Source organism: Protopterus annectens, chromosome 1.part1, assembly GCF_019279795.1.
Source record: "Protopterus annectens isolate FY-2018-M chromosome 1.part1, PAN1.0, whole genome shotgun sequence".
Taxonomy (NCBI): domain Eukaryota; kingdom Metazoa; phylum Chordata; order Ceratodontiformes; family Protopteridae; genus Protopterus; species Protopterus annectens.
In genome coordinates this window covers 1,255,601,043-1,255,626,959 of record NC_056726.1, presented here as the reverse complement: position 1 = coordinate 1,255,626,959, position 25,917 = coordinate 1,255,601,043, and the positions used below count along the sequence as shown (strand labels likewise).

The 25,917-nt window shown below is 39.0% G+C and overlaps 1 protein-coding gene across 1 annotated transcript in view; it reads right to left on the bottom strand.

Annotated features, from left to right (window-relative positions):
* Window positions 1-521: 521 nt before the first annotated feature.
* Window positions 522-25,917, bottom strand: part of LOC122816063 (sulfotransferase 2A1-like) — a 371,350-nt gene continuing 345,954 nt past the window's right edge. The window contains exon 7 of the mRNA XM_044088877.1: window positions 522-637. Within this exon, the coding sequence (XP_043944812.1) occupies window positions 522-637 (116 nt within the window). The remainder of the gene's footprint in view (window positions 638-25,917) is intronic.

The following is a 25,917-nucleotide window of genomic DNA, read 5'->3' as shown; positions in this document are numbered from 1 at the left end:
AAAAATATATATATATATATATATATATATATATATATATATATATATATGGGCCTCCCTGAGAAGACCAAAAAGCCACGATGTCGAATCCGCGAACACCTGGGACACTGATGAACAAACTCCTGGTAAGTAACCACTTGTCCTTCATGGTGATCATTGCTCTTTCCCCACTGTATTGTGATCTTGGAGTTGGTATATTTAGTTTGGGATACACATTTTTGTTGTTTTGTTGTTCTGGATATGTGGTTATTTACCTGGAGTTTGTTTGTCGGTGTTCTGGGTATTTGGTTTTAGCAATTTCATCTCAGTCTTGTTGGATTCAACATTGTGGCTTTTCTGTGTTAGATATAGATATGAGTATACCTCAGATTTTTTTGGGATATGCAAGAGATTCCAGCACACATCTTTGAGTTTGCAATACAATGGAGAAAACAATCATAACTGATCATTATTCAGATAGAAAGTACAGTATGTTTTACAAAATGTATGCAATGTCATTGTGTACACATCTGTACTGCAGCTCATAAAGAATCCCAGCTGAATTTCATATCCACGTCTTTCATCTGCTCTTTATAAGTAGCATCAAAAAGTTCAATCTGTTCCTTGCTGAAGTGGTTCCTCCAGTCACCAGATACACCTAATAAGATGGGAGCACAAAAAGCAAACAGACTGTTAGTATGTATTAATAATGCTTTGCAGAGTCATTTTTGATATAGCACTCAAGATTTCAATGAGAAACAGGGTCAAACATAAAAAAAAATGCCCCTCAGAACACCATAGGTTAGTACTAGGCTAACTGTCTTGCAAGCCATTTTAAGCCTAGCCAATTATCCCTGTGAGATTCAAACCCTGTACCTTGTGTTTGTAAGGAAAACACCTTAACCATTAGGCCACCCTCCCTCATCTATAAGTCAACTGCTAAGTTGCTAGTTTTCGTGGCTATTGGACTGTTGTTTAATTATTTAATTTGTTTATATATTTGACTGGCACTTAGCAGAGACGACTAAGAGCAGTTGATGAGCTGCTTCCTGTGCCCAGGGCATCTGGAGAGATTTCTTTCATCTTCATTTCCCTGCTGTGTGACTTAACGAGGCAGTGTTTTCTGATCACCCCTGAAAAGAGATAGCTGTGTCCAGTGGGCTTACACAGTCAGGTATAGATAAAATCAAATGTATTTATTTAAATTTGTTAATGAGGTAAGAACCACTGTTCACAATAGTCCAGTCCCAGTCTCTGCCTGGGAATGTTAAGGTACAGAGGTAGAGAGGGTGCCTACAGTACTAACTTCAATGCAGACTGTTTGTCTGATACAGTAATGAAAAAGGACACATTCATAACAACTAAAATGTACACAACTCATTCCATCTTACTATATTTTAAATGGTCACTGACATTTTTTTTTTGATTAGTCCACTATATATTTAACCTTTTCTGTTCACGTAAACTGAACAATATTGTTTTCTAACTATATTAAGCAGTAGCATTCTCGATATTTGTTTTCAGATTTTGGCATGGTAACCTGAACTGACTGCATAGTAAAGATTTAGTTATTGATGCGCGATACCTTGCTACGTGGAATTAGACAATACAATGTCTTGTCGGACACCTGATGGAGTTTAAAGGATTAAATGTGTCATGCTGACGTGTTTTATTTGGTGAAATAGTAAATTATTGTTACTTAGCACTTTTTAAGTTTGCATTTTATTCTTTCTATCTTCTGAGCATTTTTTTTTGGGGGGGGGGGTGGCCGGGTTTTACATTGCCTTTAGCTGCTGCTGTACTAAAACCTTACAAATGACATGGATGTTTTACTGTCTGTATAGTGTGAGTCTGGGATTTGCTATAAATCTTCCCTATATGGCCTCTGTTTGTGCATTTGGTTAATTTAACATATTTCACCTGAAAAAATATGCTTCCCAGAAATCAAACAAAGTTTGTATGTGTGTGTGTGTGTGTGTGTGTGTGTGTGTGTACATGACATGGGAGAGAGTGACTGGAGGGGGGCTTCCACTGTCTGCACATGCGTCAAGGTACTACCGTGATGTAAGGATCAGCCATGATCTGCACATCAGGGGAGTGCCTACAATTCAGGAAACATGAAAATTAGCCAATAATAAGGTCTGACCTTATGATGGCTAACATTTCTGAATCACAGTTAGTTACACTGCAGTGGAAGGGCCTTTCTAGCTTGAGCCTTATGACTCATACAAGATCTTTAATGAATTCCAGGGATTATCACCAGTCTTCCTGTAGCTGACGTCTTCCAGCTGACTGATAAAGTAGAATGGCTATTTTCTTCTGATAACCCTGTGAAGAATTAATTTATTATATTATCAATGACACAATGAAGCAAACTACTGAATGCTGTGGAGGACACTTACCATGCACAGCCACTTAACTTTCCTGATTGGCAGAAATGAAAGGTTCACCTGTTGATACTAAATGTCATGTGTCACCTGTATGCAGATGCTCCCTGCCATCATTCTGATAATGTGACTACATCATGCTGAATGAACTAAACTTCCTGTAAATATGTCTGAGAATGCTGCTGAGGTGGTTAGTTGCCAGTATCAACATCAACTCTGAACTCTAATAACACCTTTTCAGCCTCATTAGTCTTGTCGTCATCTCCCCACATGAAGAACAGGTATTCCTAACGAGATGTTAAAGAGATAAGTTGGCATAATGATTATGGTCTTTGCCTCCCATGCGTGAGGTAAAAGGTTCTATCCTGACTTCTGGCCAATGCCTGCATGGAGTTTGTATGCTCTCCTTGTCACTTTGTGGGGTTCCTCCCACTTCCAAAAACACACACTAAGTGTTTCCATCTCAAACTCATCTAAGAATGGAGCTGTGGGCAGCATTACAGACTATAGATGGTGCTCTTTTGTGGGAAGACCAACCTGTTTGGGCATTTACTATGGTGTGCAGGATCCTCAACATAGGAGAACATGGGTAGCAGACTGTGCACTGTAACAAGTCTAACAACTTGACAGTGTTAAATGTGGCTGTTGATAATTCGGTCATGTTGACTAATTGTCACCATATGGGCTTGGGTATTTCCCAGTGATAAGTGGGTTGAGGACCCAGCCTACTCTGACCTATGCTAGGGACCCAATTTTAATAACAGGAGTGGTATCTGTGCCACTATCGGTCAGTGTGTGGCCAGTATAAAACCCAGTAGCTCTGCGTCAATAAGCTAGTAGCTGACATGTGTCCAGTTAGTCAGCTTACATTACCTGTGATAGCTCTATTGAGACAAAAATCTGGATGTAAAACCAATCAACCTGCCAAACATGAGCTAAGAATTGCTACACTCGGTGTAGGTTCACTGGCAGGATTACGTTTGAAACTGGATGACATAATGATAAGGATGAATCTGGACGTCTTATGTATCTAGGAGGTAAGATGGTAGGGCAGTACAGCAAAGCCAGATTCTACTACTAAGGAGGAGGGGGACAAGCTGGAAATGGTGTGGGAAACATGGTGAGGGACAGGCTTCAGAGGACAGTGAGGTACATCATCAGAATTAGTGACAGATTCATGGCAATCAAACTCCAGTATAAGGATATGACAGCATTCATAAACTCAGCTTATGCCCCAGAGCAGGGTTGTGATAGTGAGGAAAAGAGTGCAGTTGTAGAACCTGCAAGGTAATGCAGGACAACATGACTTGGTGTTGAAAATGGATGATGTAACTGCAAGTATCAGTCCAGATAGAACAGAATATGAGGTCTGCCTGGATCCACATGGAATGGGCAACAGGAATAAAGTAGGAAAGACCATTCTAGACTTCTGCCTTGCAAATGGCTTGATGGTGACCAAGTGATTAAGCAAGAAAGACAGACAGAAGATCACAGACAAGAGTGGCCAACAGGCAACTCATGTAGCCTTCCCCAATTGAGGAAAGGGCAGTGGGGTAGAATCAATGAATGCAAAGTCATCCCCAGTGTAAAGGTTGTCCCACAGCATAAACAACTGATTGCCATAATGACCTGCAAACAGTGGTCAGAGAAGGCTCTAAGGTCAACAGAAACCAGGCTGAAGACCTGGAGTTTGACTGGAGAAAAAGCACAACAGTTCAAGAAATTTCTCAGGACTCTAGCACCTGAATAAGAAAAGGAATCAGGAGTTGAAGAAGAATGGCAAAACATCCTCAAAGCAGCATGTGTGAGGACTACAGATTAGATATGCGACTGAACCAGGTATGGAAATAGCGTGCATAAGAAAAGTTGGTGGAAGAAAGCAGAAGTCCAGGAAGTCATCAAAAGAAAGGAGTGCAGGAAAAGGTGGGAGATAGAAAAAATGGACCAGGATAGGAGGGAATAGGGGTCGAGACGAGTTGCAATAGCAAAGAACAAAGCATAAGAGCAACTCTACCAGCTTTTGGAAAGTGACTCAGTAGATGGCCTAAAGAAACTATACCTTGTTGCAAGGTGAAGACAGGAAGATAAAGAAGATAGTTAGACACCCCTCATAAGGGGTGTTAGCAACAACCTACTCACCAGTCCACAGGGCATCAAAGGCAGATGGAATGAGTACTTCTAGCAGCTTCTGAATGAAGAAAACCCCACAGAATCTGTACCACTCCAGACAGTCTATGATAGAAGAAGAGGAGGCGCCCACCATAGAAGAAGTAAAAAGAGCATTAGGGAAAATTAAGTCAGGAAAAACAGCAGGTTCAAATAAGTCATGGTAGATATAAAACAGATGTTAAGACAACCACAAAAAGTAGAACAACAAATTCAAAAATGTATTCAACCAGCACACAGAAGCCAGCCAACAATCCAAGAAGACTTTAATAATTGAAAATAAAAGTTTAGCGCTTTGTTCCTCTGTAGGGACTTCCTCAGAACAACCATCATTTAAAATAACCAGCCCTTATATACCCATTTCTAATCACATTACTTAATTACTTAAAAGTCACTCCCATTAAAGTGAAAGCACACAATAACCATTAAAAAGTGCTGTAAAGTATTAAAAAGCACATGTGTTTATACAGTGAATTATTCACATTACCCCTTGATATTGTGTACAGATGTTTGTAGATCCTTGTCCTAAGTTTTCTTTCTGTCTTACCTATATAATAACCACCACAACTTTGGCAGATTGAAATGTAAACTATACCCTTAGTGTTGCAATTTCCTTTGTGCAAATTCACCTTGTATCCATTTTCCTTTAATACTATATATTATTAGATTCAAGTATGTAGGAGCATTGCCTGCATGTCCCACACTTTGTAGGACCTTTATCAAGTAGATAAATGATTTTGACAGGGTATTCAAATATTGATTTCAAATTCCTCCCCATCTTGTACACAAAGTTTGGCTTATTCCTTAGAATTTTTAGAACATCAGAATTGCCCTTAAACATTGTCCAGTTTCTAGATATAATTTCTCTCACCTTCTTTTCCCCTACAACAAATGGTATTACCATACTGCCACTGTGTTGAGAATTGTTCTTTGCCTTGTTTATAGTACCACCAAGGTTAATTTCATCTAATAGGGGGTTGAATTTTGTTCTTCACCCATCCAAAATTTGAGCCCTTATGTGTTCTAATACTTTGTTGGGGGTACCCTCTGTTTTTAAATGTTTGTAATAATTTCCATCTCTTGGTGGAAACTGTTGGTGTCTGAACACATGAGTGCTACCCTGACAAGTTGCCCTTTAAAAAGGTTACGCTTGGTGAATTTAGGGTGACAGCTTTTGTAATCTAAGTAATCATTAGAAAATGTATGTTTCCTGAATATCTTTGAAGTAAAACAACCTACTGCCTGGTTCTTTGAGATTGCTACATCCATGTAGTTAATGGTTGTGTCAGAGATTGTTGAAGTAAATTTAAAATACGTACATATATTGTTGAGGTACTCTGCAAACACTATGGGTAGGTTATCTGAATCCTTCCATATGATAAACACATCATCCAGAAATCATAGATATGTGAACCATTCTGTATGGAATTCAGATTTAAATATGTTTACCTTTCCACATGTATAGGACCATGTTGGCATAAAATAGGGCACAACTTGTGGAGATGCTTATGGGAAGAATAACTTAGTTTTGAAGAAGTCTCTGTTTTGGTGAGGGAGATGAAAGCACTGAACTTAATTTGTGTTTGGAATAAAGTGTGCTCATAAGAACTTTGGTCCTGTTATTCCTGTGGAGTTATGGAGCTTTTGGTATGGACCCAGTGAATTGCTTTTCTAAGTTGGTTTAAGAAAACTGGCCTATGGTATTTTCTACACTGGTACAAGCTCACAGATTGTAAATACATTTCAATCACTGTCACAGTCTGACATATTGCATTACAAATGTTTTTTTTTTTTTTTTTTTTTTTGTTAGGGGTAGGTATGTGACTTCTATTCAGAGTTTGGAACGCAGTATTTTTTTTTTTTTATTTTACATTTGTTGACCGGGATAGTCCGACTGGATGCATGTCCATTTTCAGTGGAGGCCCGGGGAGAAAAGCTCCAAGGGTAAGCAGATACAGCATTACATAATACCAGCATTACATATTACAAACAGACTATTTACAGAGATTACATAAGTAAGCAAGTTAAACAAGTTCCACAGGTTACAGTTAATCCTGATCACAAGTCAGGATTACATTAAATTACACAGTAAACTGGTTGGGTTAACAGATTTTTACACATTCTAGAGAGAGTTAGCCAGGCTTGATACATTGACATAGCCAGTTAAGTGACAAATTTTGTTTGAGTCTAGTTTTAAATTGACCTAAGGTGGAAAGTAAGGTAATATCAGCTGGAAGAGAGTTCCAGGATCTACTTACAGAGTTTGCAAAGAGAGAATCACCGGCTGTGTTATTAATTTTGCTAGTCTGAATTAGTAGTTTGTTAGAGGATCGAAGCGGTCTAGGATTGTTATAGGGGGTGATAATATTTTTAAGTGCAGGAGTATTGTCCGGATTATAGAAGATTTTATAGGCCATAATCAGTTGGTTATATTGGATTAGGCTGGGTAGTTCAAGCCACCCAAGCTGATTTAGATTGATGCAATGATGTGTCCTAAAAGGCAGCCCAGTGGCAACCTGGCAATGTGGTTGTAGCAAATTGAGAGTTTGTTAAGGACAGTCTTGTTTAAATTCGAGAGTAGAGGGGATGCATACAGAAGGGTTGAAAGAAGGTGAGAGCGAGCTATGGCAATTTAAGCTGGAGGTGTTAGGGAGGCTTTTATTCTGTAAAGTGACCCTAGTTTTTTATTGATGGTTTTGATAGCTTGGTTAACATGTATTTCAAAATTTAGATTATTGTCTATGATGACACCTAACAGTTTTGTAGATGGGTCAGGGGAGATTATTGTGCCATTATTTGATTTTATGGTAAAGGTGAAAGTGGTAGACCTATGTGTTGGTGAAAATAACAGCATTTTAGTTTTTTGGGGATTTAGGATCAGAAGATGTTCAGAAAGACAGTTTTCTATTGTATTAAAGGTGGTCTGGGTAGCTGACCATAACTCTACTGGAGATGTGGCTGAGCATATCAGAGTAGAGTCATCAGTATTTTGGATACAGCTGACTTTTGGGATGACAGTATAAAGGTCGTTAATAAAGATGGAGAACAGCAAGGGCCCTAGTATAGAGCCTTGTGGTACTCCAAGGGTTTTAGGTAGAAGGTTAGAGAGTTTGTTCTGCCAGAGGACAGCCTGCTGTTGACCATTCAGGTAGGATTGAAACCACTGGAGGGCTCCAGTATCTAGACAGAATGTTTGCAGGGTGTGGATTAAAATTTGGTGATCAACCATATTGAATGCCTTGGAAAGATCCAAAAAGAGGGCTGAGGATATATAATTATTGTTGTGATTATGGTTTATGGTGTTAGTAAAGGCTAGGAGGGCTGAAGTAGTGCTGTGATGAGGACAGAAGCCATGCTGAGTGTCTGCCATAAGGCGATTTTGGATTAGGTGGTGCATGAGTTGTCTATGAATACATTTTTCCATAATCTTTGCAAGTGGAGAGAGTATAGCTATTGGCCTATAATTGGAGAATTCAGTAGAGCTGCCTCCTTTGTGAAGTGGGATTACATAGGATATTTTCCAGATGGTGGGAATTTTAGCTTCTGCTATGGTTCGATTGATTAGTATTGAGACGGGGTAAGCAATAGCATCAGCTGATTTTTGTAGGTACTCAGCAGGGAGTTGATCAGCAGAAAGTGTAGTGGGTTTTAATTTTTTGATCAAGGTATGGATAAGTGAAGTGGCGACTGTTTGGAATCTGAACGTGAGTAGGTTTCTAGGGGGTGCTACTTTCAGGACCAGGGAGCTAGGAGGTAGTTGGCTAGCTAGGGCTTGAATTGTCTCAGTAAAGAATTGGTTAAAACTATCAGAAACATCTTCAGGGGTTTTATCAATAGTAGCAGCAGGGATTGGGGTTGAAGTTTGTCCAGGATGTAGTAGATTATTTAAACCTGCCCAAAACTTCTGAAGGTTATTTTGATTTACTGTCTGTAAATTATAGTAGTATTGTTTTTTGTCTTGTAAAATTGATTTTTTGGTTTCGTTCCTGGATTGCCTGTATTTAATGTGATCTTGAGGGTCTGTAGAAGAACGCCATAAAGCCCATGCTTTGTTTCTAAGGGTAATTTTGAGTTTAGACTCTATAGAAAGCCATGGTGCAGTTTTTGCCTTGGTTCTCTTTGAACGAACAGGTGCATGCAAATCAAGGATCTCAAGGAATTTGTTGTTAAAGTATGCTACTGCTTCCTCTAAGGGGAGGTGTTTTAGAATAGACCAATTACATGAGTTTAGTTCTTGTTGGAATTTGGCAGGGTCAAAGTTTTTATTGTTTCTATCCTTTCTGAGTAAGGGTTGTTGGGAATTAATGGTTTTGTGCTTAATTACATATGTGAGAAGGTGATCGCTTAGGCCATTAAGGAGGGTACCAGAGGTGTACAGTTGGGGGTGACTGTTTATGAGTACCCAGTCAAGTATACTTTCTTTTTGGTTGGGTTTACCTATCCTGGTAAGGGTGGATATGATTTGTGTAAATGCATGCAGGTTAATATGGGTGGTTGGGGATTCCGAGGAACAGGTGCCCCAGTCTATGTTAAAGTCTCCAAGTAGTAGGGTTTCTTGGGTTAGTGACATGATAGCCAGTGCAGGATATCTTCAAATGCAGATATATTGTTACGTGGGGGAATGTACATATAGATGATATTAATGCATTTATTTTTATTAAGTTGCAATTTGGTGGCAAGAATCTCTGAGTTATTAATCTGAGGAGGTTGTATTACATCTATGGTGACATTCAACTCAGATTTATAGAGTACAGCTACCACACCCCCCTTCCTCAAAGCACGATCCAGCCTGTGTATGTTGTACCCAGGTGGTAACACTTCATTGTCTTTAGTGTTAGGTTTTAACCAGGTTTCAGATAAACAGAGGATCTCAGGGGAGTGGACATCCAGAAGTGCATGCAATTCATGTACCTTGTTATTAATGCTTCTAATATTGAGATGACGGACTAGGAGAGAGTTAGTTGGCCTATTAATTGTAGGTTTGTAGCTTAGATTGCAAGTAGAGGGGGTATATGTATCTGAAGTGAGTGGGCCAGGGTTGGTGTGACTATCACCACCAAGTATTAGGTTGAGTCTATACTTGGTGATGAACTTCAGGAATTTGTTTATTAGTTTGTGGTAGTGTTTGGATCTAGAGCTAATGTGCCTGAGGTTGAGATGTTGATAGACTGAACAAGATGTTGGATAGGATCTGGTACTGTAAGTATGGTTGAAGGTGGAAGGATTTACAGCTGGGGTGATAGCATGGCCTTTTGGGACCTGAAATCCCGTAAGAAACTGGTTTTCATATACAAGGTAAGGAGGTATGGTGTGAACAAGAGGGATAGTGAAGAGGAGTATATCATTATCTGTGATTCAGCTAGTGAGTTAAGGAACTGTTTTACCTGGTGATGCAACACCAGAAGATAGAGTGGTGAGGTAAAGGTACTGGAAGGGGGATGGGAGAATGCCAGATGAAAGCTAATAGGTGCTATTAAAATGTAGGTAGTAGAATGGGGGTGGGTGGAATTAACCCAGATGAAAGCAGATAGGATCTAGAAAGTGGGGGAGTGGCTATAGTACTATAAATTTAGAGGTTACTGAGGGCGGGAGAGAATTGGGGGCAGGGAGGGGAGCAAAGAGAGCCCAAGTGTAGTGAGGGTGAACATAGCGGGGCTGTTGCAGTTTACAAGGTTTCCTAAGGTGTCCTAAAGCTATAAGGTAAGTATTACAGCTCTTAATGTAAGAGTCAATTTACTTCAGTTACAGGGAAAGGGGGCAACCACTCAAGTAGAAACAAAGAGCCCTATGGCTGACCAATATGGTGACCTGCTTAATTACAAAGCACTGTAAGTGAAAGCTTAACAAATGCTTTTTGTGTGTGCAACCTACTCTGTTTAAATGTTGAGAGAAACTGATTGCAGTCCTGTAGACACCGTTTTGTAGGGAACTGTAGAGTTCAACCAGGAAAAGAGAAAAGCAGAGATTCTAGGGTAAGCATGAAGGCAACCACAGGCAGTTATTATATAATAATACATTCAAAAAGGTTTGGTGGGGGGTAAAGTAGCATACTTATAGATATATGAATTCCATCCAAGTTGTAAAATAGAGTGTCTGTCCAGAATATATCTTTACAAAGTTGCCATTATTTTATAAATAAAAAAAACATGTTTTTTTAGAATAGAAATATATTAATAATTATATAATATCTGTAACATCAGATATTTGATAATCTGAACAGCAGTTTTAGAGTCAGTAGTAGACCACACAATTTCTGATTAGGCTATGTAGCTTGAGGACTCACAGAGGTCCTCCTCAGAGTCATGAATGGCATAAAATCCTGAGGTAGCATGCTGTACCAAGCATAACCATTTTTAGAATCTGATCTTAGATGCCATTTGCTTTCATTTTATTGAATACTCTCATGCTATGTTTAGAACTAGAAAGACCTCATTTAAAAATTGTTGAACAGATTTAGCTACAGTTCTGTGAATTAGTGACAATCATTCTTTTTATAATTGTCAAATTTCCCTTCATACCTAAATACATATTTATATTTGTATTGATTGTCCCTTCATTTCTAATTCTTGGCCCAAACGGTGAAATTTTAATAGGTCCCTTTGATAACTAATGAACCTGGGTACTATTGAAACAATTTTACTGGCTTCAGCATAGGATGTTGTGGTGGTGATCTTAACTTCTTCTGGTGCATGCACTGAAACAAATAATGTTATTACTTATGCATAGAATTGTAAATGCTGTTTTATAATCAATTTACGAACCAAAGACCTTTTAAGATAATGTTAATTTAGGTTTCTTGGCAGAGGGGTAATGAATGATATGCTAACTGATGATAGTTTTATTGCTACCACATGGACTTTTTTACAGATTTATTTGGATGAAGGAATTGGAAATGGTTTACATGAGGTACCTTTCTGAGTCAGGCTTGAGAATTACTGTATGAGAAAAGCCAAAGTCTTTCTCTTGGCAGATCTGTTTTAATAGGGATTCTATTCAGAATTTCTACTTTTGGATACACTTTCTTCTGAGGAACAACAGTGGGAGCATCAGGATGTGAGTCACACCAGTTTTCTCTTTACTTAACAGCAAAGACATTAAAATATTTGTCTAACTCTTATATTCATCATATGCAAAGGAACTTCCCAAATACATGTTGAAATTAAAGGGCCAGATCAAATTCAGGACATTATCCATCAAAGCCTTCCACTATTATGTATTGCATAATGTAGCATTCTGGTGAAATTATGTAACAAATAATAGGCATGCAAGGATGATTAGTTGGAAATATGTTTTTTGCTGTGATCCACTTAAGTGCATATTGAAGTGAGCATAAATATTTTAATTTGCTCCATGGGTGAAGCAGGCATGTAATTAGGCAATAAACATTAAGGCAAAGCTCATTTGTTCAGAAACCCCAAAACCCTTAGCTTTATACTTCAAAACGACTTTTGCCTTTTCTCTTTACTCACGGCATATACTGCTTGTGAAACGGTTAATGTGCACGTATACTGTAAGAGTATATCAATCACTAGCTGTTACATAATTCTATAGCATTGATTAATAATATAACTAAGACACATTTTACATTGATAAAACATTTAAATGCACAGGCATCTTGAATGTATGGGATACATTAAATGTCCTTGATACTACATTTCTGAAATCACAAATGTCTAGGAAAAATCATGAAAACAACTGAGAGCCAGAGTACAAAAATTCTTGAAACCCTTGTAATCTTGGGTAAGCATAGACTGCACAGCTTATGAACACAAAAAAAAAAACAAATAAACAAAAAAAAAAAAAAAAAAAAAAAAAAACAGAACAAAACATTTTTTGACCCAAACACATTTTTGCCTCCACCACTTTACTTTATTATTCACACTCCAAGTTTGGTGTACTTCTGAGAAACAACAGTCAGAAACATATCATGAAGGCATTGTCTCACACTTTCTCCATGACACTACAGTCTTGGATAACACATAATGAAAAACATAATTTAGAGATAATGCATTTTTCTTACATGGAAGAAGTAATTACATATAAGCACCTACTACTGCACAATGTAATATTCAAGCAACATTGATGGAAGCAGTCTGATATGAACCAGTAGCATATACGATGAGTGTATATATTTGATAATTGGAACATGTTTTCTATACTAAATTTTTGGACTCCTTCTCCCACCTAACTTTGCATCTAAAATATAAGCATCCTTTCATGTTCTGATGTTAATAAGCTTTTATTTACTCTGTCAACCAACTCCACAAGTGTCAATGGGAGAGTCCATCACTTAGACAGCTATCAAAGTGGCTTCAGTGTTTTTTTTTAACGTAACCCTGCATTTCCCCACGGACATCTGAACAGACCAAAGGAGAACAAAGTGGTCTATCTCGACTGCTCATTCCTCACTTCTACAAAAGACTTTGCCAGTGGGCAGCCCAGTCTCCTCCCATCAAACACTAGTGGTTTTCCCATTCTCCAGTGGACAAATCTCAATTCCTTTTGGGTGCCACATGTGGTCACTGCCCTTTCCATCAACCAGGAGAGGTGAGTGGGCTATGCCTATTTTCTCTTCTTCCTCCCAGCCTGGCCCCATCAGTGCTGGGACTACAAAACTGAACCCCGGTTGAGTGGGTCACAGTAAGGGCTCCCATTCTCTTCACCAGGCTATGTTCTGATGTTAATAATTTTAAAGGAGGCTATTATCTATTCAGTGTCTCAGAAGATGGGACTCAATACACTATTCAGTGATGATTTTTAATAATGGGGAAAGAATGGCTATAGGGCAGTAAAGAAATCAGTGGAGTTTCCTCCTTTGCATAAAGAAATAATTAGCGACTTTTCCTAGATAATGTGTACATAGTTTTCTTGGAGAGAATAAAGACAGAGTATGCTAAAGGGCATCAGTAAGTGTGGTGGCGTTTAGATTATGATTTTTTTTTTTTTTTTTTTTGGTGGCAGAGATGGGAACTGGGTTGATGTGAAAGATTGGGATTTTAGAGGATGGCTCAATGGGGACGTTATTGTTCATAAAGTCCAGCATGATGCTAGACCGCCACCTTTCCAACTTGTAAACTGAGTTCAAGCATTAGTTTAAGACTACAGTGCTCCTAATTTTGCCTCTTGTATATGCCCTGTCCCTCAATAATTCACATATCATTGCAGTCAATAATGTCAAGCATTATGGTTTCAGACTTATGATATTGCAAAAAAGACAGTGTAACATGGGACCTCCTCATTTTTAAGGCTCTGATTAGCAAGCTGTTTCTTTTTGTGCCAGTGGTGCAGACTTCGACTCCTCTTTTAACTTTAACTATCTTATATGGTAAGAGTACACATGGAGTGTAGACCATACCTCTCAACTGTTCAGATTTTCACAGAATGCCCAGATTTTTGCCTCATATTTTTAGGCTTTTCCTCATGAAATTTGTGGTTTTCTGTGAATCACTGAGGACTGAGGTCACTAAATAATAACAGACTTTTAAGTTTCAGATTCCATATCCTGGGATTTTGTCACTCCATTATTTTAGGCTTTGTCCAAATTTCTTGTGCTAAGAGGTTGAGTAGAGGTAGTGCAGATGGCTAATACTATTCTCCGGAGCTGGAGTGTGTACTGAGGGTCTAGAGTTTGGAACCCCCTTTTATTTTAACTTTGTTTTTATAAAAAGGCTAAGTACTAAGAGTATCTTTGGTGGCTTGTGTCAGTATACATAACTAAAGGCTCTGCCAATGAGCTGTTTATGAGTGCTGAGGATGCAGGGTATGAGTCTTTTGAGATGACTTTAGGACATTCTATAAATGCTATCACTGGTACCTAGTACACCACCCATCCTACATCCTTTGTGCAGCAAAACCTTATCTATTAGCATTTTAAATGCCTTTAGGGAACACAGTAAAGTGTATGCCTGGAATCTTGTGCCCACTGTATTACATACACACACACACACACACACACACACACACACACACACACACACACACACACACACACACACTTATATAACTAACCCCCTATTGTGATCACCCAGGCCGACACATGGATTTACCAGCAAATCAAACTTTTTACTAAGGACAGAGCAAAATTATGAGGCAAAACCAGGGATGGTCCCTGAAACCAGGGACAGCAGCAGGTATACATTATTCCTCAATTAGGTAAATAAAAGTGACTTACCCCTACTGCTGTCTGATGACTGCAAAATAGCAGTCACTGATCTGTTGTGCCAGTACCAGTGCTGCACAATTTACTGTTATTTGTTGAAATATGTAGAAAACTAATATTGCTATGGTGTGTGTGTGTGTGTGTGTGTGTGTGTGTGTGTGTGTGTGTGTGTGTGTGTGTGTGTGTGTGTGTGTGTGTGTGCATGTGTGCATGTAAAAAATATCCCACACCCAATAATGCCACAACACATGCATTATTATTCTGGGTATCAGCAAAAAAATGCAGGAATTACATTTTAAAAGTAAGGCATAAAATGTATCACTCAACATTCAGACACTTCGATTTTCGTGAAGTTTGATGGCTGTCACTTCCCAGGATGTATAAATGGAAACAGGGATCCCCCTTAATCATCCCTGACTGTGTGGGGGGGCCCACAAAAGTTATTGCTAGTTAGAGGAAAAATAAGTAGAAATAAATTATTAATTTTCTGACTATGCTCTTTAAACTGAATATGGTTGTGATATGACTCTGTTAAGATAAAGCTAATAATGGTCTCTGCTCTCAGCCTCACCCATTCTAAAACCGGTCCTGATGAGATGTGTGTGTGTGTGTGTATGTGTGTGTGTGTGTGTGTGTGTGTGTGTGTGTGTGTGTGTGTGTGTGTGTGGGTGTGTGTGCGTGTCCATGTGTGTTTGTGTGTGCATGTGTGCGTGTGTGTGTTTGTGTCTGTGTGTGCACGTATGTGTGTGTGTGTGCGTGTGTGTGTGTGTGTGTGTGTGTGTGTGTGTGTGTGTGTGTGTGTGTGTGTGTGTGCGTACAGAAAGTTAATGTAGGTTATGGGGGGCTGGAGATTGTGCGTTTATTGCTTCTTTCATTTTCATCGCAGTTAAACATTAGAGGTGTCCACAGGATGTTATTATAGCTTGTGTTTGAGCTTTAGACAATATGGTCATTGTTTCTCTTACATCTCTCACAAACCTCAGGAATGTACAAGCTTTAGACAATATGGCCATTGTCTCTCTTACATCTCTCACAAACCTCAGGAATGTACAAGAAGGTTATTATAGCTTCTATAGGGACAGTGTATTGTCTAAAAGCAACAAAATAGAATACATTACTATAATCATTATTTGTTTTCTCACTTTCCTCACAATCACACACCAGGCACATATACAAGTGGCTGCCTTTTGGGTATAAAGATGAGGGGTTCATAGTTATGCTATGTATATGCATATTACCAGTAACTTGACTGTGGCAATTTGAACCTCTGCTTTCATTCCAATCTAACACCAGTGGGATGCATAGGCAGCAATCTTCTTTTTTGGGGGGGTGGAGTTAGGGAAGCTGGCATTGTTCACAGGATCTGTGTATTATCACAAGAATTATCTTGTTAACTACTATTTTGTCAGCTTTGAACATTGTCTCAGGTGCAACTTATATTTTCATTGAAAGAAAAAAAGACTAAGACTTACTCATGACTTTTGTTTAGGCCACTATTGTATTAAAAGGCTGGACAATGCTTTAAAATGTATTTCAGAGCATCTATAATCCAATAACTTCCAGGGCCTCTCTGGTTTAACTGAGTTATTTCCTAAATGGTTATTACTGTGCTATCTTGGTCAGAAATCAAAAGGATGGAAGAAAAACTAAAGTTGAACAGCAACATTAAATTTCTTTCTTTAGTCATAATTTCTCTTTGTTGAAAGGATGTAAGAAAAACTAAAGCTGAACAGCTACAGTGATTTCTTTCCTTAATCATAATTTCTGTTCAAGCCATCACTGGATGAAAAAAGTTGTGTAAAAAGAAAAAAACTTTAAAAATCCACATCAGAGCATATCGAAAGTTATAGTTTCTTGAAAACGTTGAACTGTAAGGCAAAATGTGGGAAAAGGAATTAAAATATAATGTGTATGGTATGGGGGTCACTGGAGGATGTGTCTGTGGGGGTAGGGGTTGGGTGGGTCTGAAACAGTAAGTAGTGTCTAGTATGCCATTTAACCAAATCTTTCCTGTCTGTAGAGTTGGTGTAATGCATCATTGTTGCAACTAAATACCAGTAACTGTGCATGTCTTTTTGTAAGATGAGCCAACATAGTGTGGTATATAGGCCTAATGTAATGTAAGTGCGGTACACAGGCCTGTTGTAATGTAAGCACGGTACATAGGCCTGTTGTAATGTAAGCGCGGTACACAGGCCTGTTGTAATGTAAGCGCAGTACACAGGCCTGTTGTAATGTAAGCACGATACATAGGCCTGTTGTAATGTAAGCGCGGTACATAGGCCTAATGTAATGTAAGCGTGGTACACAGGCCTGTTGTAATGTAAGCGCGGTACATAGGCCTGTTGTAATGTAAGCGCGGTACACAGGCCTGTTGTAATGTAAGCGCGGTACACAGGCCTGTTGTAATGTAAGCGCGGTACATAGGCCTGTTTTAATGTAAGCGCGGTACATAGGCCTAATGTAATGTAAGCGCGGTACATAGGCCTGTTGTAATGTAAGCGCATTGCAGCTACAGGTCAGTCTGGGCACAATACTCATAAAACATTTTCAGCATGAAATAAAAGGTTGCTTAGGAGGGATCCAGTGACAGGGTGATACACAGATTTCACGTGCCTAGGGAGCCCCTAATTTCACATTTGGTGCGACCCCCACAATGCTCACACCAGCCCTGACTGTAGGTGGATTTACAAAAGATCCATCCAGATCGCTCCTGGCTGAACAGAACTGATTCAAACAAGTGACTGCTATAGTGTTCCTTCTCTTGCATAGATTTTGCAGTCCTGAATGCCTATAACTTCATAGTTTTATAGGTCAGTATTAGGCTTGGTGCCCTTGAGGTTCATTTTAAGCCTAGCCAATTTCCCTTTTGGTGCTAAATTAACCTATCTAATTTGGTCTTAGACTGGCTGTACCCATCCCATGGTCGATTATTATATATTGTCCTTAGTCAGAATAACTAGCATCATACCATGTCATAGATAATTTGAGGGGACCCATGCATAGGAGATTATTCTGTCGATTAGTACTACAGGAGGCAGTCCTGGGGTAAATGTTCAGTTTCCTATCCATAGATCAAATTTGCACTTTAATATATACAAGGCTGAGCTTTGTTTTATGTGGAAGGTAGTCTGTTACAGAGCAGATGTATCCTCCTCTGCGAGACATACCTGTCCCTCCAAACTGTTCTTTTGACATTGCAGAAGAGGTTTTGTTTCCTAGACTCAGTGTTTCTGATGTTATTTGACTTGTTGATATGCAATAACTAAACCCGTATTGGGTTGAAGTGTGTACTTTTGGCATACTAGCATATTAGGGTCTCTTTGTTCCCTAATGCGCTGTATGTATTCACTCTAATACGGGTTGCTTACTGGGTTAACTGAAGTTCCCATTTAGTGTAATGTGTTAAACTTTTACTTTCATATTTCTTTGCAGCAGGCTTGCCATGTGAAATCAGAGGCAGTTTAAGGTGGAGGATATTCTAGTGTTTCATTTATAATGTAAGTAGCATGAATTTTGGTTTGGAATTTGAATAGTTTGCAGCTTACACACATCTTTTTGAAGATATACTTATTTCTCCTTATCCAAAATGTCAGCTTAGCCTTCCATAATTACTATATTGTCTAAGTATTTTGACTACTATCCATTCTTATACAAAATGTCAATACACATCACAGTGCTGTTTCAGGATGGGAACTGTTAGTAATGTTTCTTTCAATGGGATTACTAATGTAGGAACTAATGAAAATATCTGGATTTTCTTCTTGGACACTTGCATTCAAGTCATAAATTATTAGACCAAGAAACAGCACTAGGAACTAGAATGTATTTAATGCAAGCACTGCATGGCCACCATTTATGGCATTCATAACAAAAAATGTATCAGATGAAATGACTGGATCAACAAAAGGACATCAACTGTTGTCTAGACTAGTTACTGCAGTTTGCATTGTCAGTGTCAATCCGCTTTTACATTCACAGTTTTTGAGTTAATAATAGACCCCCAGAAAGAACTGTTTCATGAAGTGTTACTGGTATTTATTTAGTTGTTTGCTTGCTTGCTGAATCTTACTGGGTGCTCCAGGAAGGGAACTGTTAGTGATTTCATTTTCAGTGGGATTACTAATGTGTAGGAACTAAAGAACACGCTCATATTTTCCTACTGGATATGTGATTATATATCATAAATTACTATCCTATGTACCGTGGACTAGAAATAACAAATTGCATGTTTGAATAGATCACTGAAAAAACCTCTGCTATTATTTTTAACTGTTGATTGTAATTTGCTCTTTCAGTACAGTCGCAGATACATAAATATATGTTTTTTTTTTCTGGGGTAATCTAGGAACACTGTATCCTAAATGAGTTAGAAGAATCATCAACTTTGCAAGGGGGCAATGAGAGCTAATCAAGCTCAGGATAAAAGGATAAAGCATATCAACAGCTCATTACCTGGAAAGGCTGTATGTTACCGTGAGTTATAGATTAGATGATGCTTCTGTAAATTATTTTGTATGAGTTCAAAGGTGAACAGCAGTGTATTGGATTATTCATGACCAGCTCCTGGTGAGGAATGAAATAGTTTTTTGGACTCTAGTTCTGAGTGTGAAGAAGAACAGATTTTTTGGTATCAGGACCTGATCATGTATAATCCAAGTACTGTATTACTGCTCATCCTTGAATATTTTTAATAATCATTTTTGGTTATGTTTACAGAGATATCCCAATATAGATATTGTACTTGTTAGCTGACCTGATAGATGTCACATATAAGGGAGTGATTACTTCTTTAGACCTTGATAATATTATCTTTGCAATTAGCTGGGCTACATAAAAGGACTTCATGAGAACACTCGTTACATGATGGTCAAAAGAGAGAGAACAATCAAGCCAAGCACCAGGTCCCTAATTGCATTTTTGTTTTTTAGAGGTGTATTGTCTAGATAGGATGATGAGAGGAGGGTTTCTCAACAAAATAGGTGATACTACACTTTTAGTATTTAGTTTCATCCCATTTCAATACACCAAGAGTTTACCAGGGCGAGTTCATTCTGAAGGCCCTAAGTGTCATAGGATGACTTAACAATAACTCCAAGTTTGTAATAATCTGCAAACGTTATTAGCCAGAGGTCTTAGCTCTCAGCTTGGGGACCTGAGAAATAAATACCAAAAAGGAGTGATCCCTGCACTGAGAGACACCGCTGGTTATTTTTACAACTTCTGATGAAACACCTGCATTTTGCATGGTGTGGGTTCTAGCTTTTGGCAAGTTTGTTGTTCATCTTACAGATACATGTCGATCCATCAACAGCACTTTCATTGAATACTGCATGACTGATGTGAAAAGAATAAAAATGCACCTCAGTGGTAAGTAGGTTTGCACAGGGCAAGTCCCCTACACCCCTGCTATACCCCTTGAACTTAAATATACCTACTCTGAGGTCACACAACAGTGCATAAAAAAGAAAATGCCACTTCTAGTGAAATTCATTTTGCTGTTTTTCCATTGATTCAATAGTATTCAAGAGAAGTGCTGTCGATGGATGGACAGGAACCCCATCTTGCCACATATGGGTTGATGTTTAAGGCATTTAACGTTCGTTTGATGCCTTTATATGATGCCAGCATGGGGAATGATGTCAAAGGCCTGAACCAGGTCAGGATACAATGCATGTACTGCATAACCACCATTTATGGCATCCATAACCCTTTAAAATAATTTTATCAGATGAAGTAGGCAAGATCTACTTTCAAAAAACCAGTCTTAGGGATGGTGGGTGGATTTAAGTCTAACAAGATTTTTATAGCACAGTTTATGAAGTCAATTGTGATACATTCAATGGCTTTGCAGCAAAAGCTTATAAGGCCGATAGATTTGTAATTACCCAGGGTGGTTGTAAATCAACCCTTCTGGAGGGGATATCAGCACTTCTGTGCACTACTCAACAGGGACAAAATCAGTCACTAAACTTAAGTTTAGCAATTTCAGGTGAGTGCCTGAAAAGGTATGTTTAATACTATTAATAACGCAACGAAGTATATTATGGGTCCCATGAAGGAAGTATTTTTAATGCTTGCTAACACTTTTAGTAAAAGATACAGAAAATTGAGGGAGTAAGGGATTCATATATTACATGCATGGAATAGAAGTGTCAGAGGTGAAGTTGGCACTAAGTTTGCATACAAGTATATTGGCAATGTCTGTTGGGTCAGGAGACCCCATTATGAATAAGTTCTATGCAATGTAGGGATTTTTTTGTTTAGTTTTCTAACGTAGCTAAAGAATGATTTATATTTATCTTTGGCATCAGAAGCCAACCTAAATTCATGGACTCATTCAGTTTCTTTGTAATGCTTTTGAGCTTATCCTTGAGAAGATGGGTTTTGGATTTATTAATTAATTTAAGGAGTTTCTTTCTTTTGTTATATAGTTTATTTATGGTGTTAGACCACCAGGGTGGTTTGTTTTTGAATTTTCTATGGAACTTGTTCAGGTAGGGCCTGCTAGTTCTATGCATTTTGTTTTAAATAAGTATAGAATTCCTTAGTGAAGCTTGTTGCTGTATTAAGGCCAGGGGAGGTGTAATCATAAGTGAATGTTGATATATTGTCACATTGTAGACTGAGTCCTTAAATTCAGTGGGTTTTGCTGTAGGCATTTTTGGAAGCTTAAATGAGAAGGTCAGAAGTTTATGGTTAGATTTCACTAGGGAAGAAGATATCAGAAAAGTAGTGCTAGAGGCAGCCATATCTGCAAGAATCAGGTCAAGATTTTCTTCGACCCATTGCACCTTGACAGCTCAGAGCTCTATGACAGTGTTAGACTCCATCAAATGGTGACTATGCCTACCAGACCTAGTATTAAAACTAACCACCACTCAAAAGTCGCAACTTAATAGTGTTAAAAACATTCAGTGATGACTTCTGTTTAAAACTTGACACGCAAAATCTGAAAATACTTTCATATAATCTCTGGGATATTTAAAAATAACAAGACTGACTGGCTCTCAAAAGAGCTGAAAACTCTAAAGCACTCACGTGATAAAGCCTTGAAATTCTGGAAATGTGACACCATCTCCTAACTTAGTGGCGCAATACACTAAATTATGGAATATTACTAGACAAGCCACGCACAGTCATAAAACTAAGTATCTCAAATCTAAACAAGTCACCCTCCTTCACTCTAAACAACAGTTCTGGCATGAGGTAAACAACATCTCTGGTACAAATCCACCTGAAGAACTTTCCTCTCTTGGTCACATTCCTTGTTCTGGAAACCTCTCACCTGCTGATTTTCTCAGAGAATTCTCCAATCTTCCATGTAGCAGATCATTATATCTACTCTCAGACAAATTCATCCCAATCCCCCAGAATACCAGTATACTGGCCAAAGGATTCAGTGCCAACTTTACCACCCCCAAAGGACCAATCATAATGCCAGTAGATTGCCAGGCACCCAGTATTACTGTTGCACAGGTTAAAACAGCACTGTCTAAGGCAAAGAATGCAGCTTGTATGGGACCTGACAAAATCCCTGGCTGTATTCTACATTAACTACAGAGTGAACTGGCACCTCACCTGTATTCCCTGTTCAATCACAGCCTCACCTCAGGCTTTGTCCCTACTGAATAGCGTACTGCTACAGTTATCCCTCTCCACAAAGGAGGTGTGACTAGAGACCCTGGGAACTATTGCCCCATTAGCCAGATGAGTCTAATGTACAAAGCTATGGAACGCATCCTCATGGATCTAATAAACAAGAATATAAGGAATCAACAAACTCTGGATCCCACACAGTTTGGTTTTGTGAAGGGTAGATCATGCCTGCTCAACTTGGTCGACTTCTTTGAGTCAGTCACCAGAGCTGTGGATGAAAGCAAGGCGGTTCATACAGCCTACCTTGATCTGGCCAAGGCCTTTGATACCGTTTCCCACTCAGGAATCATCAAAGAACTCATTAAACTAGGCATCGACCCCTATATCACCAAGTGGGTTGCAAACTGGCTCACAGATAGAACCCACAGTGTGAAAGTAGCGGACTCCATATCAGACTGCTGACTAGTCACGAGTGGAGTCCCACACGGTTCAGTCCTGGGTCCTCTCCTGTTTGGTATCTACTTTTCTGAAGTCCAGGCCAACATGAAGGTACTCTTGCAGATGAAGTTTGCAGACGATTGCTGGTTGGGAGCTATTATTAACTCCCCAAGTGAAGCTGACATCCTACAGAAAGGTCTCACTGAGACCAACGACTGGTGTCAGAACCATGGCCTTAAACTCAGTCTCAAAATATGTTGTCATCCCTGTAGGGAAAACCCCAGTTTCCATGAATTACCACATCTAGCGTAGTTCACTGAACACAGAAGGCGTTATGAGAGATCTGGGAACACAGGTTGACAGCAACCTCTCTTTTAACCACCACATTGCCACTGTGGTCAGAAAGTATTTCTATGTGGCACATCTCATTACTAAGGGTTTTGCATCCAGGAAGGAAGAAGTCATTGTCTCCCTCTACTCTTCCCTCATTAGGCCAATCATTGAGTATAATGCTCCATTTAGTATGCACTTCTAGACACCTGCAACAACTGGAGAGGCTGAAAAAGTACCTCACAAAGACGATCCTAGGGCTTAAACACTTGTCCTGTATGGACAGATTCAAAAAAGCTCCAACTATTCTCTGTCTCATATCGCCTACATAGAGGCGATCCCTGCTTGATTTCAAAGCCATGTCTGACCCAGCTCTGTTAGAAATGCTACATCTAAAGAAATCCCAATCCCTCCGCACTACACAGTCCAGAGACCTCATCCTCACTACCACAATCAACAGAACAATCTGGAGGGACAGGTTCATAACCCAGAGACTGCCCTTGCTATGGAATAGACTTCCCACACATGTCAAGCCAGAGCACCTTACTGGCACTCTTCAACAGAAATCTTGATGAGTGGAAGGGAAATAGAAAATTTACCCCGGGGATCATTCCAGTCGCTCTGCTTGACAGAGGTACTGGGAACTAAGGTCAAGTGGCACGATGCCAGGGTAATCCTATGGGCTAGGCTTGTAAAGGCTTCAGGGCCATTAGCCTATAACACACCTATGAACCTACAAACCTATACCTCCCACTCGCTAAAATCACAAGGAAACAAATTGTACCTCTACTAGAAGAGATCTGTATAGACTCTTCCTCTGATCCTGATAACCTTTGCCCTTGGTTTCTCTATGACAGTAGAGATTTCATATTTACCTCGTTAAAAAATCTAAACATTAGCCTTACAACCAATACCAAGCCCTGCGTCTGGAAATCAGCATTTGTCAGACCTGTTGCAAAATATCACAAACCCTCCTCAACCTCCCAGCTCTGTCCCATCTCAGTATTTCCTACATTTGTTAAAATGCTTGAAAAAAATCATTAAAGCAACTCGACACTTTCCTTGACAAATAACATTTACCTTCTTGGAAACAGTATACTTTCTGGGCAGGTACCATGAATGTTCTTTAGACATTCACTGATGACATACTCACTAACATGGATAAAGTTAACCTCACTGAGGAAGTATTCATTTGTCTTACCTGGGACCTTGACCTGGTTGACCACTCCATCCTATTATCCCATTTATATTTACCAGTAAATATGGAGACTCTACCATTGTTGTCATTTGACCTGAAAGCAGGAAAAGTTCAAAACCCTGGTATAGATGGACTGCTGACTTTACATTTAAATTAAGTTTCAGTAACTAAACAGACATGGTCATTTTTCAAAAGCAGGAGTGCCTTGACATGTATTGTTTAATCTTCTGGTATTAAGGAAAGACACCTTAATGCAATCTAATTTTGACTGATATGTTAGTTACATTGGAATGCCCGTCATCTGGACACTACCTAAAATGCACTGAGGGGCAGCAAAGCTTTAGCCAGAATGTGAAAACCCTGAAATAAGAGGTGCAGGCCCTTCTTATCTAAATAAAGTCCCCACTGGAATGACACAAGCTATTTAACCAATTATTGAATTCAATTATCTTTTCTTTTTATCTTGGCATCATTTGAGGTGGAGGAGTCCTCTCAGGACTAGCATCACGTCTGCATTTATAACATGTCTGGAAAGTTCTGGGATGTCTCTCGGCATATCCCTCAGGTCTCTACATGTTAAGTAATTCACTCCCACATGCACCACTACCATATCATAATCATATTTGTCAAGAGACAGGGTCCTTAGGGTTACTGTAACAATTGAAGTCCTGACACCTGAATGAAAACTCACTGTAACTCTCTTCTTATACAGCCTTGTGAGTGAAACGTCAGTGTGCCTGGCAATAGTGTTGTCTAGCACTAATACATTTTTATTGCTGCTATAGTTTCATAGTTGTTTACTAGGCTAACGACCACAAGGGCCTTTTTAAGCCTAGCCATACATCCCAAATCTCCGATGAGTTATGATGTCCTTGATAAGTTGAAGCATGGGCCTGGGAGAGGAACCATCTACAGGTTACCTGTTTGCATCAGAGACATAGGTGCCAAACCAGGGATGAATTTCCAGTTTCCCATCCAATTGTCCAAGTTGCACTTGAATTGGATTAGGGAGGAACTCTGTTTTACATGGATGGGGAACCTGTTTCATAGACGGGGTAGTCTCTGGGATACATACCTATATCTCAATCAAGTCCTGTTTATATCACAAGCAAGATTTGGAGATGTTTTAGTTGTATTTATTTATTTATTTATTTGGGGAGGGTAGGCATAAGGCAGATGAAAGGCCTGATTTTTGCTGAGACTTAGTCAGGTTAGTTCTAAGAGGCTGTCTCACACTTAGAATTTGTACATTCATATGGAAAACAATGGTCAGTGTTTGTGCTTTTCTGCACCTTCTGCTTTGAGCAACTGATGCCTTAGACACCTATAGATAATATTGAAATCTGCCTTTAATTTCCAATTTTGCCTTAGTATTATACTTAAGGAAGCCAACATGCAATGTTGTGTTGGAAAAAACTTCATGGACAGCAGTGATACTGCAAATGAAAATATTTAAACTTCTTTCAGATAGTGCTGTTTCACCTTTTAGTTCAAACAACTTAAAATATCCAAGTTTAGACTACATGACAGAAATGACTTCTGGTATTTTGTTATTTCTAAGAATATAGCATTTTCAATGTAGTGCCTGCAATAAGAAATTAGAAAAGCACTGAATTTACAGGGAAAAGAGTAAGTCAAAAGTACTTAACTGTTTCATATTT